This window comes from Natrix helvetica (assembly GCF_964273705.1).
Source record: "Natrix helvetica genome assembly, chromosome: 1".
NCBI classification, from domain to species: Eukaryota; Metazoa; Chordata; class Lepidosauria; order Squamata; family Natricidae; genus Natrix; species Natrix helvetica.
Window position 1 is genome coordinate 39,637,334 of NC_138548.1, and position 15,946 is coordinate 39,653,279.

At 37.0% G+C, this 15,946-nt stretch overlaps 1 protein-coding gene across 3 annotated transcripts; it reads right to left on the reverse strand.

Annotated features, from left to right (window-relative positions):
- Window positions 1–2,583: 2,583 nt before the first annotated feature.
- ZNF839 (zinc finger protein 839) lies at window positions 2,584–13,296 on the reverse strand. 3 transcript variants are annotated; one of them, XM_081939042.1, is made up of 8 exons: window positions 11,918–13,296; window positions 8,569–9,474; window positions 7,537–7,755; window positions 7,349–7,445; window positions 6,786–6,925; window positions 5,562–5,696; window positions 4,729–4,777; window positions 2,584–3,996 (listed from the first exon to the last, which is right to left on the reverse strand). In XM_081939042.1, the coding sequence occupies exons 1-8, from the start codon at window positions 12,365–12,367 to the stop codon at window positions 3,851–3,853; spliced, it is 2,142 nt and encodes a 713-aa protein (XP_081795168.1). In that variant the 5' UTR covers window positions 12,368–13,296; the 3' UTR covers window positions 2,584–3,850. The 3 variants fall into 3 exon arrangements, with proteins under 3 accessions (XP_081795168.1, XP_081795169.1, XP_081795170.1); XM_081939043.1 differs by lacking the exon at window positions 4,729–4,777 and having other exon boundaries at window positions 11,918–13,295; XM_081939044.1 differs by lacking the exon at window positions 4,729–4,777 and having other exon boundaries at window positions 3,868–4,002.
- Window positions 13,297–15,946: the final 2,650 nt, after the last annotated feature.

Sequence of the window (15,946 nt, forward strand, 5' to 3'; positions counted from 1 at the left end):
GCCTCTTTTTGTTCCATATTATACCACAAAGTACAATTCTTGTAAATAATTCAACAATTCAAGAACTATACTGCATATACTTTCCCTAACTTGTTTAAAATTGCTATTATGTGGGATGAGGCATTACAGCACACTTATCCACACCACTGTGTGGATTATTCCACGTTATTTTTTTTAAGGAGCTGTTGCTTAGACTTTTGCCCAGGATCTAAAAGGCCATGTACATAACATGCTAAACTCAGCTATATCTTATTAAGAGGCATAATAAGCTCTTCAATCAGGCATGGGTAACAAAATGCAGACATCTTCCTCATAGCTATTTAATATTCAGTGCAATTAAGGAATCCTGACTTGTTCCAGAAACAAGCTAAGTCCATCTCTACCCAATATATTTTAAAAAAACACTTCTTATATTTCCCGTTTCTCGGAAGAGTGGATATGGACACGTTATGCATCAAGAAGCCAAAAGATGTACCAGAAGGGGGTGTGGTTTAGATGGTTGATGCCTGAAGGTATGTTGATATTCTGGGAGGAGACAAGAATTAGAATTAACACACCCATAGAGGCACAGGCCTTTATGGAAAAAAACAAAATACTAGAAAAAACAGAAGATCCTACAACGGATATGCAGGACACGGGAGGGGCCGGAGCTCTGTCGGCGGGGGGAGAAGGGGCAATACCAAGAAAGCTCAGATCACAAAAATGAATAAGAAAATCTTGTTGATATAAACTAACCGAAAGTAATAATGGAATTAACATGTGAATTATATATTACTATGTATTAAATTGATTGAAAGTACCAATAGAATTAATATGCTGATTATATATGACTATGTATTAATGACCTATATTCAGATGTATACTATGAGTTTGGAGGGAGGGGGCGCCTACCACACTTTGCAACTGCCAAAATTTGTATACCTTTCCACTACCTTTTTCCTTGTAAATTTTAAAAAACCAATAAAACTTTGTTTAAAAAAAAAAGAAGCCAAAAGATGTGTTATTAAGTGCAAATGTAGTCTGTCTCTCAGTGCATATGCCCTCCAAACTTCCCCAAACATTTGGTGAATTTAGGCTTTAAAATTATCATATGGCAGGGGTGGCGAACAAGTTCGACAAAAAGAGCCAAAATTTTAAACTGAGAGTCAGAGAGCCACACCACGCAGTGACCTGCCAAAACAGACAAACACTCACACAAAAGCATATAATTTTGACAATAATATATTAAACACATAATATAACATGCTCAGTCAGGTGTTTTTTGTTATAAATTTTTATAAACCCATTAGAGCTGCTGTATAACTTTTAAATCCATAAATAAGTGGAATCTCTGTCCACCTAACAACCTACAAGATTACTTGATGACCACAACCAGGAATGCCACACTTGCAGTCATTAAACAAAGCAGTCACATATCTCACTTAATGACTGCTTTGCTCAGTGACGAGATTGTGATTGTAAATCGAGTACAACCTATACATGGGTAAAGCCTGGTCCTAATATTATCTTCCTTTAACCTAATATATGTATTATAATATATATATGAGTTTGGATTATCTTTGATATCTATTACAATTACAGGCTGTGAGAAAAACACTCGTAGAATTTTGGGAAATATACTAACCATGGAAATTCAATTAAATGTTTTCTCCTATTTAAAACTCTGCTGCTCCTGAACCCAGAGCTTCAATATGCAACCATTATTATTAATTTGAGCAATCATTAGAACCTCACTGGAATCCTGCAGCAACTGTGCTAGACTTTGAAGCATTATTTTTTTGGGCGCAGCAGAGGGCGCTGTTGAGATAAACCCGGAAGTACGGTCGACGCGATGACGCTTGCCTGCGCTCCACCAGCTCAGAGCTGGTGGAGCGCAGGCAAGCGTCGTCGCGTCGACCGTACTTCCGGGTTTAGCACATGATCCGAGCCACAGTATACTAAATAATGGTAAGAGGCAAAGAGCCTCATTTATTTTGGCCGCGAGCCGCATGCGGCTCGCGAGCCGCGTGTTCGCCACCCCTGTCATATGGCATGAATATAAATTCAATGATTTTATAATATTTCTTTTATATCATACTCTGTTGAACTCTTCACTCTAGGTGTTATGGATTCAAAGTGTTTTCATAGTAACTTGGATTAGGGAAAATCAACAATATATTTTACAATTGGAGGAGAACTGGTAGCAGAAATTTTGAGTAGTTTGGAAAACCAGTAAATACCACCTCTGACTGGCCCCGCCCCCATCTATTCTCTGCCTCCCGAGTCCCAATTGATCAGGATGGAATGGGGATTTTGCAGTAACCTTCCCCTGGAGTGGGGAGGGAATTGAGATTTTACATTATCCTTCCCCTGGAGTGGAGTTGGATGGAGATTTTACAGTATTCTTCTCCTGCCACACCCACCAAGCCATGCCCACAGAACTAGTAGTAAAAAAATTTGAATCCCACCACTGTCTAATAATAGATACCTTTAAAATGATTCAATATCAAGAACAATCTGTAGGTACTTTAAATCTCAAATAAAGCTCTTCTATATTTTAAAAAAGTAAAATTAAATTGGAAATCGGATAGAAATAGCAATCTGTAAAGCACTGGGTTTTTTTCAAAGTTTATTCAGGATAGCATACACAATAATTTAAATGTTCGTTTTAAAAGGAATTCTGGCAGCTGTCCTTAATTTTATATAGTACTATAGGTAGTCAAGCATTATTATATCCATAACAATTGGTGCAACATATTTGTCTCTTAGGAGAAATTCATTTTCTGTTAACGCCCTATAGTACCACTGATAAAGCCCCTCATTAACATTATGTTTTAAGTACTGCTAGCTTTCCTGCAGATTTGACTCATTCAGCCATTATGAGAATATTGACTTTTAGGAAGCCAATACATCTCTTATGCAGACAAAGGCGTGTGCAAGTAGGGACAAAGTGACAAAAGTGCATTGTGATATGATGCAAATTCTGTAAGTTATGTAATTGTGGGCAATATGGCAATGCAAGTACAAAAGCATAAAACTTGCATGGTAGCACCCAATGCAAGTTTTATCATTTTGGTGTCATGGATAGAAAAAGACAATCTGCTCCCGAATACCTGAAGAGAAGACAATATTATTAGAACCAGATTAGCAAAATTACCATTCTGGGGAGGTTACACTTAAACCTGAATATTTTTAGAACTTGTGCTATATCTTAAATACGGCCAAGCTTGTAGAAATAAAAACAAATTCATGTTTAATATACATTTCAGGTAGACTTTCAAAACTCTTTCAAAAATATTTTTATGATGGTTTAATTTTAGTATCTGTTAAAAGTGCTGCAACTTTCAAAAGAATTTGTATAATGTACATAGCACCAGCAAATTCTGTTACAAATAGATGTATAATGTATAGCACCAGGAAGAAGCAAAGCCTATATACCCCCAAGAAAAGTTCCCAGTTTCCACAATCTTCAACATATCATGTTGTACTTAGTACGTTCTCTTCTTTTCTTCCACTAAAATACTATTAAGTTGATTAATCATATATTTTCAAGGAAGGATGAAGCTGGAATTTTCAATTTCCTGAGATCTAAACTGATGAACTACTCCTGTGATGTTTAATACTGCTGAAATTATTAGTTTTAAGAAAGTTCAGAATTTGTTGACAGCATTTTTCTTAAGTTCTTGATATATTTTATTTTTACTGTTTTTTCATGAAGAAAACCAAGTAGAATGATGACTGTATTTTTCAGATGTTTCAAGAGATATAATAAATTTCATTTACTGTGTCCTAACTTGAATTTATCTTTGTTCTTCTTGTAAACATCCTCTATAGTCAGTTGGGCATCTCATATAATGTAATCCTGGTGTATTTAAAGGCCGTAAATGTTCAATTTTTCTTGAGTGTGTTGATCACATAAATCTGTATTAGCTTTATCATCCACAATTCTTGGTTGGAGCAATTCATATTCTTTTTTTTTCAATATTATTTTTGCAGAACAATTTTTGCTGTACATTTCTAAAACTTAAGAAAACACACAAAAATGATGTAATTTAAATGCACATTTTAAAGAATAATCTATATAGCTTTTTGAATATAGAATACTGCAAGATTAGTTTTCATTCACTATGCATAAAATTTGGTATTTTTATTGAAAACCTTGAAAGTTTGCCAAGGTGAAAAAAGATGTGTAATGTAAATTGTAAATGCATGAAGCAGCAATTGTACAATCTTAAAGCTGTACAAAGCTGTTGGCTCTGGGAATGGAAAACGTTTGCCCAAATATAACAGGCTTCATATGGTATTTCCAGAACCTCTCCACCTGTTTCCATTTCTTCATTTAGAAATATCTGTAATTTGCCCTCAAACTGCCCTCCTAGGAATCTTTGCACTTGGTTTTGTCATAGTGCTAAAACATGAAGTGTGTTTTGCATGCATAAAACAGAGGGTTGTGATTTTCATTTTCTCTATATTCCACTGTGCCTGATTGAGTTCTATTCTCTAGAGACCACAGGTCTTGAAGAATGGCTTCTCGTATAAGGGGTTTTAATTTGGAATGGAAATCCCCATCTATTCTCAAACCCATGAATAAGCAACTGAAGACTATTTTCCAATAGGAAAGTAGAGATAGGCAAGTAATAAATGGAGAAATTGAATAACGTATTTCCATGGGGGGCGGGAATCACGTGGGCAACTTTCTAGTGCCCCATCCATGCCTGCAGCTGATTCTATTGTTAATATTGATGGTACCTCTTCCATGAGAAAGCCCTAGGCAATTGTTCCATTCTCTAGCAGAAACCTGGTAAAAAATACATTTTAAAAAACATGTACAACAAAACAGCACTCAGTAATAAACCATGAATTTAAACCATAGCTGTTTATTATATTCAAAACATTTATGTAGCTACCCATCTTTTAATTAACTCTGTGAAGCTCCCAATTAAAAAGCTGTACTAGCTTTCAGTCAAATCAAACCTTTCTATCATTTAGTGACCATATGCAGTTACAATGGTGATGAAGCATTGATGACTTTCACAAAACTGTAGAGCAAGGAAAGATGAAGTAAAGCCATAAGCACAATCACACTTTCACTTAGCAATTGTTTAACCGTAGAGTTGCCAATTGTAATTGAGGTTACTAAATGAAGATTTTGCAAAGTTCAATATTTTGTACTCTAGCTGCAATACATAAGACAAAAAACAACAACCAGGCAGGAATAGATAATGCCCTTACAGCTACTGTTGGACTACAATTGCCAATAGATGTATATAAAATGGTTAATGGCAGGAATTAGAATAACTGTAATCCAAAGCAAGAGATTATTCACACCCTTCTCATTCAAAGGAAACACTCTAATACTAATTCTATTATTAAGAGAACATTAGGGAGCAATGCTGTGTAATAAAATATTATATCATATTGATTATAGGCAAAGTACAAATTTTGCAAAAAGAGAAACGATTTTCAACCCATTGCTGAAATTTAGCAGAAGATAGATTTATAACAAATAAAAGCATCCTATCATGCTTATAATGTTGCAAAATATATACATGTTACTATGACAAAATTCACTTATTTTATACCTCAGCTGCTCGTTTCTGTCCTGAAATATGGAGCAATATAGGTTGATCAGTAGAGTCAGTACATTCAGGAAAAGAATTTGCCTGGATTTTTGGCACTTCAAGACAACAATCTGTAATTCCTAGTGATTCAGCTACCTGTTAAACACAAAAAAGAAAAACTTCACTGAAAGTGCCATTTGTAGAAAATAGCCAGTTGTTCATATAGTAATCATGAAAAGCGATCAAGGATTTGCTCTGTATTTTGCATTTCTGTTTGTTACATGCTAAAGATTTCACACTTTTTCTAAAATCTAATGCAATGATTTACTCAGGGCTTATCAAGAATCTTACTAATAAAAGAAAATCCAAATTGAGTAATTAAATATGTTGTAACATCTGCTTCACTCATTAAAAAAATAATTCTTTCAGAAAGCTTTACATCAGGGGTGTCAAACTTGCGGCATCATGGCAGGGTCATGTGACTGATTAGGACATTTTTCCGTTTCACTAAACCAGGTGTGGGCATGGCCAGTGCCTGACGCATCCAGGCCGCGAGTTTGACAGCCCTGCTTCACATGATATTCATTTATCTTTTCTCCTAAATTTCAGAGTTTTTAGAATTAAATATCAAAAAACAGTGGGTTAAGATTAGGATTGACTGAAAGAATTATTATATAACAGTGAAAGGAGAAATGTATACCAGATTGACCAACATATGCACTATATTGTTTGTCAGTGTTGGAATTCCTCCAAAAAGGGCAAGGAAAAACTTTTGAGCAGTGTCTTCATTTTTGGCATTGTTTTTTTAATGTGATTATGTTTTGAGGTTGTCTTGATCTTTTATGCTTTTATTCTTACTTTGTTGATTAGTTCAGCCCAGCAAAACAAAATAGTAAGTGTTCTTTTGATTTGTTTTATTTAAGAAGATCAATTTGCAGAGATAATTATATTGGGATAAGTTATTGTATTCACATCCTGCTTGTTTTCTTTATAACCATTTATGGGACATTATAAGAACAGAATATTGATCCAGTTTATGTGAAGATGGAAGAATGCATATATAGAATAATTTGATCAAAAAACTTTGCCAACCACATTGCTTGTATTTTCAATTATCATTTCAATGAACCACATTGCTAGTATTTTCATTGTTTTCTTTTTTAAGGAAATGCAGTATCCACTTTATCTGCATATAATTTGACTGAGAAAGCTTTTGCTAACAAAAAAATTCTGAATTATTCTTACCTTATGGTCTTTTATTTCTAATGGTTGCTTTAATTCAGAATTATTAAAATAATCTTGACACATCTTTTTTACCATTGCATGGAGCTCTTCAAACTCCCGGTAAACATCTGGAAAGGTTGCTTTTGTTTGACATTTTTTCTCTGCCTGATCAAAAACAAAAACTATATAAAAGTATAAGCAAGCTCACAAATAAAAATTGTACATTTCATTTGCAATCTTTTATTTCTTTTCCATTTCTGTTATAATGGAACTGGCTTCAGCTGATTACACATATATACTTTTCCTAATACTATTCAGCAGACTCTTTGAATCTTTCCTTGAAAATCCCATTTTCTGTTAGGCAATATCATACTTGCCTTGCTGACATTAGATCAAATTCTTCTTGCTTACTAGAAAATATGGTTTTGTGTAGAGGAGTGTTACAAATCCCGGGGCTACTGGTTTGCATGCGCAGAAGCATCCGGGCGTAGCCTTCCACCGCCGCCACTACTGATTTGCCCGATCCGGGCCAAACCGGGAGCAACCCACTTCTGGTTTTGTGTAAAATACCAACTTTCAAAGACTTGCCTTCATCAGGAGGAATTCAAATACAGTAACAACTGTTGTCAAACGTGGAACTACCAGCTCCATAAACTCTTCATTGGTGCACTGCTGAATCAGCTGTTAAAGAACATAATTTATTTAGAAATGTCATAAAGTGTTCTTAATATGCAGATAAATAGGAATAAGTAATAATATAAAGGAACAATACCTCTTTTAGCTTATCTTTTCTTTTAAATCTACTAAGATGCTCTGCTGAGATACTATCAAGAGAATTGGAAGATAATTGACCAAGGCTGCTAAATGTTGTAGAACATCTTGATCTATTAGCCATCTTTGATTGATATGATCTTCTCTGCCGCTTTCTTCTTCCAGGCCCCAAATGGGTGCTGAATGCTTCAGACTTTCTATCTTCTGCAGAAATTTCAGACTTCAAAAAAAAAAGTTCATTAGAATTGTTTTAAATGTTTTGGTTTTATATATTCATCAATCAGTTTGGAATTATAGTAACAAATCTACGTTTTCATCATATAAAGGTAGTTAAAACCTCTCAAAAATAGCAAATGCATTTTTGAAACAAAAAAAATGATGATATGGATTAAAAAATGTTGACACATATGGTATTGCAAAAAAGGAAAAATGTGGTGAGAGGGAGTAAACTTATAAACTTTTTCAAATTATAAAGTGGTAATCTGTATATTTTTATTTCATATTTTACATTCAAGATGATTATGAAAGCAACAGCCATCAATGTTTCCTGCCGCACTACACAGAATGAGTATTATTCCTTTCTTGTCATACTTCCTAATTTTAGATTAGAATAATTTATGTCCTTGTGTATGTTAAATAAGCTATAAATAACAGCATTTATTGCCTGGAAGTGAGGAGAGCTGGAGGAATCTGATGAAGATGAAAGAACAATTGCTGATCTGTTGGTCAGCATTAAAAAAAAGAAACAAGATGTCCTGCTCTTTGTAAAATTGAGATTAAATATGTGAACATAAATGGCGGCAGCAAAGAAAAAATTGTGTCACTAGGCAAAGCCAACCCAGTACAAGTAGACTGAGAGGTAAATTGTAACGGACTTTGCCATTGGGGGAAAGATTATAAAAATAGCTCTAGACAAAATATTAAAGTGCAGAAATTTTTTAAATATTGGGTGGGGTATCACTCTTAAACACCAGTAGTAGCACCAGATTACAGCTCATTCTCTTTAAATGCATTAACAAAGAATATGTATTACCTGCTGTTCACTTTGAAGATTTTTTTCCAATTCTGCAGCTAATCCATTTTTGCTTACTAAAGCAAGAGTAATTGGTAAAGGTGAAGAAGGTTGATGGTTGCTTTCACAATTTGCCTTTTCAGTACACTCCAGCTGTGTCATTCTAGAAAATCTATTTATAGAAGAAGATTCTGAAGACTCTTGATGCCCATGGCCTGGATTTATTCTGTAGTGCCGTGATAATCCTCCTTTTCCTATGTAGGATTTTTCACAGTTCTGACACTTAAACAATTTTGGCCGCAGGTCATTGTTAAAGGTGTTAAATAATTCACATACTTCCTTTACTTTGTTGCATTCATCATCTTCTAAGCTCAACTCAGAATAGTCATCAGAATCAGACGGGTGACAGTCAGCCAAGTCTTCTGTTTTAATAAATTTGTAGTCCTTAACTTTATATTTTGGAGGGCGAGAAATCCGTCCAGAACGAGTCGTCACTTTCAGAGATTTTTTAATATTTTGCTCTTTTGGCTGTTTCCCCTCATTTATAAGATATTTTACTGAACAAGATGGAACGAAAGAAACATTTGAAGAATCTTCTCTATCTTTTGTAATGGATTTATGTTTCTGCCCATGCGTAATTATTTTACTTAGTGGTACTTGTCCAGGGGGGTGTAGGGAGGTTGGAAGAAGTAGTTGAACTGTAGGTTTAGAAGAATTACATAAGAAAAAATGTTGAGATCCTGTGTCTGTTAAAGTGTGTATCTGAAAAATCTCAGTATTAATGGCACTGAGTCCTAAAGGCTTAGAATTCTTCTCAACTGCTTGAGATTCAGCTATATTTTTAGGCAGAGCTATTGCAGAAAATAATTCTAAACTTTTCTTCTCTTTTATCTGATCAGACCCTTTTTGGAAATGAGTGGTTTCCATCTGTTTTATTAAAAAGAGAGGAAAGATTAAAGAACAAGTAGAAAAGATTTGGTCATAAACATTTTCTAATTACAATTATATTGTATTTTGATCCTATACATTAGAACTTTTTTGGGAGCAAAAAAGGTAACAAACTTGCTAATTGTGCAACTTTTTAAATAAAGTCCCATGCAGACTACAGATTAAACATTGGATGAATTCGTGAACAGATCCATAGCACAGAGAGCCCTCAATTTAGGACTGTAATTGAGCCTGGAGTTATGGTTGTAAACTGTGGTCATTAAGTGATACACCACATGACTGGGTCTGATGTTAGGACCTTTTTTTGTGATGGCCATTAAGTGAACGCTGCATTTGTTAAGCCTGCACAGGGGTTGTTAACTGAACCCCTTTTTATCAGTGAATGTTTTTTTTCCCAGAAACCAGTTTTTAAAAATGTAGAAAATTGTGGTCACATGACTACGGGATACTGCAAGCAGCCATGAAAATAAATAAATGTGGGCTGGTTGCAATCAAGTGACTATGGGCTACGTGCGGCCATTGGAATTTCAAAAACAGGTTGTAATAGCTGTGATTATTTTAAATGGTTGCTAAGAGACTGGTCATTAATTGAGGGCTATCTATGGTTATCCTGGCAGCAATAGTTGTTTGTGCACTCCATTGCCCTAATATCCCTGGAGGTTTCCCATGCACCCTAACCCTAACCACTTCCACCTTTCTGAGCTTCTGAATTCAGATCAAGACAGCCAGATCCAGCATTTTAATTCTTTATATAAAACAGAGAAAAACTGGACCTTGCAAGTCACTGAAATCAGTGACACTTGCATCTAATATGGCTTGGAGCCCACTGTATATCCAGCTGAAAACAATACAAACTTTAGGGATCATTTTTAAAATGAAGTTTTCTTCACCCTCAATATATGTGAATTCATCTTCATTATTAGACAACTGTACAGGTAATCCTCAATTTATGACCAAAATGGAGCCCAAATTTTTTACTGCAAAGCAGCTATTAAGTAAGCACGATGTTACAACTATTTTCCCATAGGTGTTAAGTGAAAAACTGCAGAAATTAAGTGAATATGTGATTCTTAAGCAAATCTAGGTTCCCCCATTGTTTTTGCTTGTTGGATGCTGGCTGGGAAGGTTAGAAGTAGTGATTACATGACCCCTGGATAGTGCATCTGTCATAAATACATGGCAGTTGCCAAGTACCAAAATTTTGATCAGGTGACCCTGGGGATGCTGCAACAGTTGTAAGTCACTTTTTCAATGCCTTTGTAACTTTGAAAGTCCATTAAATAAACACTTGTAAATTAAGAACTAGTAAATTTTGAATAACAACAAAAGAACAATTGACTAGCTCACATTCAGACATGATTAATTTTAACTATGGTTTGCTCAATAAGGCATGTTTACATTGCCCATATCACATTCAACCCAAAACAAATATGCCAAATTATAACTTAATACTGTAGTGAATGAACTCAATCCCTCTGTGGGCTTTTCAGTGTAGAACACTTAATTAGCTAGACTCTATTAGAATCTATTCATAAGTTCGTTCAGTTGCAAGTGTTCAGTAATAAAGTACAAAAAGCATGTCAAAAAAGAAGAGGCAGAATCATACACTAGGAAGGAATCTTACAAGGGTCATCTAGTCTGGCTCCTCTTTAATGCAGAATTTTCAACCTTGGGAAAAATTGTGATATGTGCACCTTAACTCCCTGAAATCCCCAGAAAATATGAGTAGAATTCCGAAAATTGGTCCACACATCTCAAAGTTGTCCAGATTGGGAAATGCTGTCCTAGGGGCGCTTCTGACAGATAACCACTGAGTTGCTTGTTTGAAGACATCCATGAAAGAAAACTTACAATTTGTGTTAACCCATTTCACTGTTGGAAAACTCAACAGTTCCAAAGCACTCCCTGATATCTACCCTGAGCCCTACTCCCTTGGAGTTTTAACCTACAGATTCAGGATTCCCTCTGGGAAGCAATAAAGTCCACCCCTCTCTTCTGCGTGATAGACCCCTTCGGGTATTTGATCCTTATTATCGTGTTTCCCTTCTCAGTTTGTTTTTCTTTTGCAAGCTAACGTGCCTAATTCCTTTATTCATTCCCGAAAGGACTTGGTTTCCAGTCCCCTCACCCTTCTGGTAGCCCTCCGCTGAACTCATTCGAATTCCCGATTGCTTTTGAAAGGTGGTCTCCTAAACTGGCTATATAGTGTTGTAAGGCGGAAAGCGATAAGGGAAGAAAGCGAAGGGAGGTGTGACTTTTCACGATCCACGGGATCCTTTAAGCCAGATCCAGTGGAAACAAGCACCAGGAACCCGGGATAAAAACCACGCCAAGCTCTACAATTCGCGTTTAACGACTCCATTTACGATTCCCTGGGATTCCCAGGCTGGGAAGCGCATCAACGATAATGGCGTGCTTCTACCTCGGCCAGAAGGGGCCCCGTCAAAGCAAGAGGCTCTGCCTCGGGTCCGACCTCCTGAGCTCCATCCTGCCCCGGCTGTGACGGGCTGTGTAGGGTGCCGACCGTCGTCAGCCGAGACCCCGAAAGCGAGGCGGAAGTCTCCGGGTTGAAACTCAGAGCCAGCAAGAGGGGAGGGGGCCAGACGGGGCTTTGCCCTTGAGGTAATACGACGGGCCCGGCGGTACGACGGTTCTCGGCCTTCTGTGTCGCCTTTCCGACCGGTGGAGGGAGCCCCTCGCCTTGTAATTTTCCAGGGGCACCTCCAACAGCCACTGCCTCGGGCGCCCGATGAGGCTTCCAGCGGGGAAATTCGGACACCGGCGTCAACGGGGTCTCGCCCGGAGGGCCTGGTGCCGAGCCCTCAGAAATAGCGGCGGCGGCGGCGGCGCTCCTGAAGCCCAGAGAAGACATCTTAGGAGGGAAGCGGTGGTGGGGAAGGCCCCATCTCGCGCCTCAGGAGTCCAGGTCTCGGGGAACACCGGGCGGGTAGGCTGAGCTCGCTGCGATACGTCACGAGAAGGGCGGAGAAGGAAGCTGAGCGCTGCAGCGGGAGCTCTGCCGGGGGACCAAGTCTTGGTGTCGTGCCGACAGCGTCGTCCGGCGTCTCCCGATCCGAAAAGGAGTGGGGTTCAGCAGCCTTTAGAAGCGATGGCGGTGAAAAAGAAAACGGCTGTTTCGCTTTCCTTGCCCTTCTTTGGTACTTAATTTGCGAAAGCAGCCCCCCCCCAAAAAAACAGCACTCGTTCTGCACAGTTAAAAGATACAAACACCATTTAGTTACTATGCACTTCATGGGGTCTTAAAATCGGATGTCTTTTGATTTCCTCGTTTTGCACGGAAAGCTGTTAGGAAGTCTGGGAGAGGGTTGAAGACGAACACAGAGAAAGAGACAAGCACTCGAGATGCCGGAACATCAACTTAACTGAAAGCAAGACAGACTTGCTTTCGAAATATAATAGCTCGTTTCTTGAAGATGTGTTTTTAAAGCCCAACTGTATTATTTGAATTTCAACGAAAAAGGAAACACCCATGGCCCGTACGGGGATCGAACCCGCGACCTTGGCGTTATTAGCACCACGCTCTAACCAACTGAGCTAACCGGCCATTTTGCTAAGGGGCTCTACTTTACCTTCTTTCTGTTATTAAATCGACAACAAAGTGGTATAGTATGTATATGAAAAACTACTTTTAAAATTCTTCTCTTTCTTTTAATTTTCCGTTGTATAACTCAGCACTTCACATCTATAACTTATTTTATGTGATCTCTGTTAGACTACAAATCCCAGACCAGAGCAAAGGAAAAAGTACATACAGTAGCAGATTCTTTCGCAAATGCTAGAAAAGAAAAGTCCATTGCTAATTTCTTCACAAATGGGTTTTTTTTGCAGCAACACACAACTTCAAAGTTTGAATTTTCAAAATTCCATTTACACATTTTTTCAATATGTGCAGCATATGAAGCAAAGAGAATCAGTAACACAATACATTAAAGTTAATATCCCTTCAGTCCTGGTTCTACAATGAAATAACATATTACTAGCATCATAAAGTTAATGCTAGTAATAATTAGTGTTATTTCATCTGATAAATATATAAAACCCACTCTGTTATTTCAGTCCTACTACTGAATTTCAATAAGTAATGTTCTCATAAGCACATTTACTTATTACTAAATCTCAAGGAATACTTTGAGATTTCTTTCAGTCTGTCCTGGTTTATAATGTCAATTTGATTATCTTCTTGACCTACAACCATTTTTTAGAGCTACAACCCCCCTGCCAGTAAAAAGTGACTTAGGACCATTCATCACACTTATGACCATTGCAGCATTTCCAGTCACATGATCAAAATTTGGATACTTGGCAGCCAGTATTTATGGCAGCCATAAATAGATGGTTGCAGCATCCCAGGGATCACATGATCAACATTTGTGACCATCCCAGTCAGTTTCCCACATCCAAAGTCAATGGAGGAACTTGGATTTGCTTATTGACCATGTGATTTACTTAACAACTGCAGTGATTTGCTTAACAACCATGACAAAAAATCATAAAATCAGGTGTGATTCACTTAACAACCATTTTGCTTAGCAATGTAAAGTCTGGTCCCAATTGTGCTCATAAATTGATAACTATCTCTAGTAAATCCAGAGAATTATGGACACCAGGGAGTTAAGTACAATTCCTGATAACTACATGGGCAGAAGCATGCAAAGCATTGTAGTAATGCTTTTGATATTTTTTACTTCTCATTTTACACTAATACCCTAGTGATCTTCCATCAGAGTATTAAGTGGGCCAATTCTGTTCCCCCTTTTCATTTCATTCAGATAAACCAGGTTTTATCTCTTGCGGAATGAGGCCCAATTCATGTAGAATTGTGCTTTAAATCATTCACAGATATGATAGAAGCAAAACATGAAAGAGAATAAATGTAGTGCTTAGAGAATGATTCACCAGTGAGTAGGGTCTAAGGCAAAGAGGCATGATATCCTTTTGCTTGTTTCATGTATATACTGGTAGGAATAAATGTATAAGAAATTATTATAATGAAATTAGAGATATTAATTTGTACACTATTGTATGTAGATAATACTGTGGGGTTACCTGAGAATCCAAAAGACTTATAATGAATGTTAGAACAGATTGTACAATGCAAGCAGGTGTATGGATTTGTAAATTAATGTGTAGAAAGACCAAGATAGCTGTTTGACAGGTTAAATGGAGTGAACAATTGTAAATACACAAATGGTGAAAATATAGAGCAGTCAAATAAATTTGTCTATGTTGGTAGTTTAGAACGTTTATAAAAACAGAGAAAAAGAAAGAGGGTTTTTAAGACTTATAAATGCTGATAAAAAGGTAAATTGGGCAGCCTGTGATTTGTTGTAAGAAATGTTTGTTGAAAACATTAAAATGGCTGTATGTGAAACTTGTGAATTCTCAAGTTTCCTCTTTACAATATGTATTCAAGATGGAAAGTGATAGATATGTATGTATGTATGTATGTATGTATGTATGTATGTATGTTTGTATGTATGGGTACAGATACTAAGTCCTAATAGGTGTATTCAGAGCCCCCCACCCCCAAATAAGATCAGGTCTTATTTTCAAGGAAATAATGGTAGCATCTGTATATGTCTGTTACCGGTATGTATGTGTACACTTTTCAGAGCAGACAACAGAATTTTATTTTTAATGTGTTCCAGTGTGCCCACAGTAAAAAATGACCAAAAAGATGACAATAAAGATTATCTATCTATGTAAGAGTCTGGTTCTATCCACTCAATAGTGACAGTTGTCCCAAAAGTTGAATGCAACTGGAGTTGGTTATTTAATGGGTTATTTGAATGGTAAAACAAGAACCAGTAAGGTATAGAATGAATGGATTCTGAATGAACATAGGTCAAATACAAACGTCAGCAGTCAATACAAAAGAAATATTTTCTTATAAAGAAAATGAACGAGGACTGAATAGCAAATTGAAAGTATAAAGGAAAAGTGAATGGGTAAAGACTGGAAGGGGACAACTGGAAAAAAGCTTGATTGGATAGAATCGATAAAATCCTCAAAGAGGTTTAACAGGCAATATATGAAGTGTATGTCCCTATGAGAGCAAGGATAATTTGCAAGAATAGAAGGGTATGGAGCGGGGTTGGTGTGAACTAGATCGTGCTTTGCTTTAATCTGCTTTTCTCCGAGCCTTTGTCATATAGAACATTCCTGCACTTTACATAATAGTTTACCTCAAAAGGGATAACAAAATAGGAGTGCACAGTTAACCCAATTTATTGGGTTCCTAGTACCATATGCTGCACTAGGTCTGCAAATACCAAATGCAGAAATACACCTGCAGGAGAGTTATGTCTCCACGCCATTTCGTACCGCCCCGCCCCACCCTCATCTCTTTGACCATTGCCAACCACCAAATGATGGACTAAAATGGAGCGTGGTCGATTTTAACGCCACGCTACTCTAAAACACAGTGGGT

Coding starts and splice junctions, on each gene's coding strand:
- ZNF839 (XM_081939042.1), bottom strand. CDS start 12,367: ATGTCTTCTCTGGGCTTCAGGAGCGCCGCCGCCGCCGCCGCTATTTCT. Junction 7,756..8,568: donor ATCTTCAAAGTGAACAGCAG/GTAATACATATT, acceptor TTTTTTTTGAAG/TCTGAAATTTCTGCAGAAGA. Junction 6,926..7,348: donor ATTCCTCCTGATGAAGGCAA/GTCTTTGAAAGT, acceptor TTGATCAGGCAG/AGAAAAAATGTCAAACAAAA.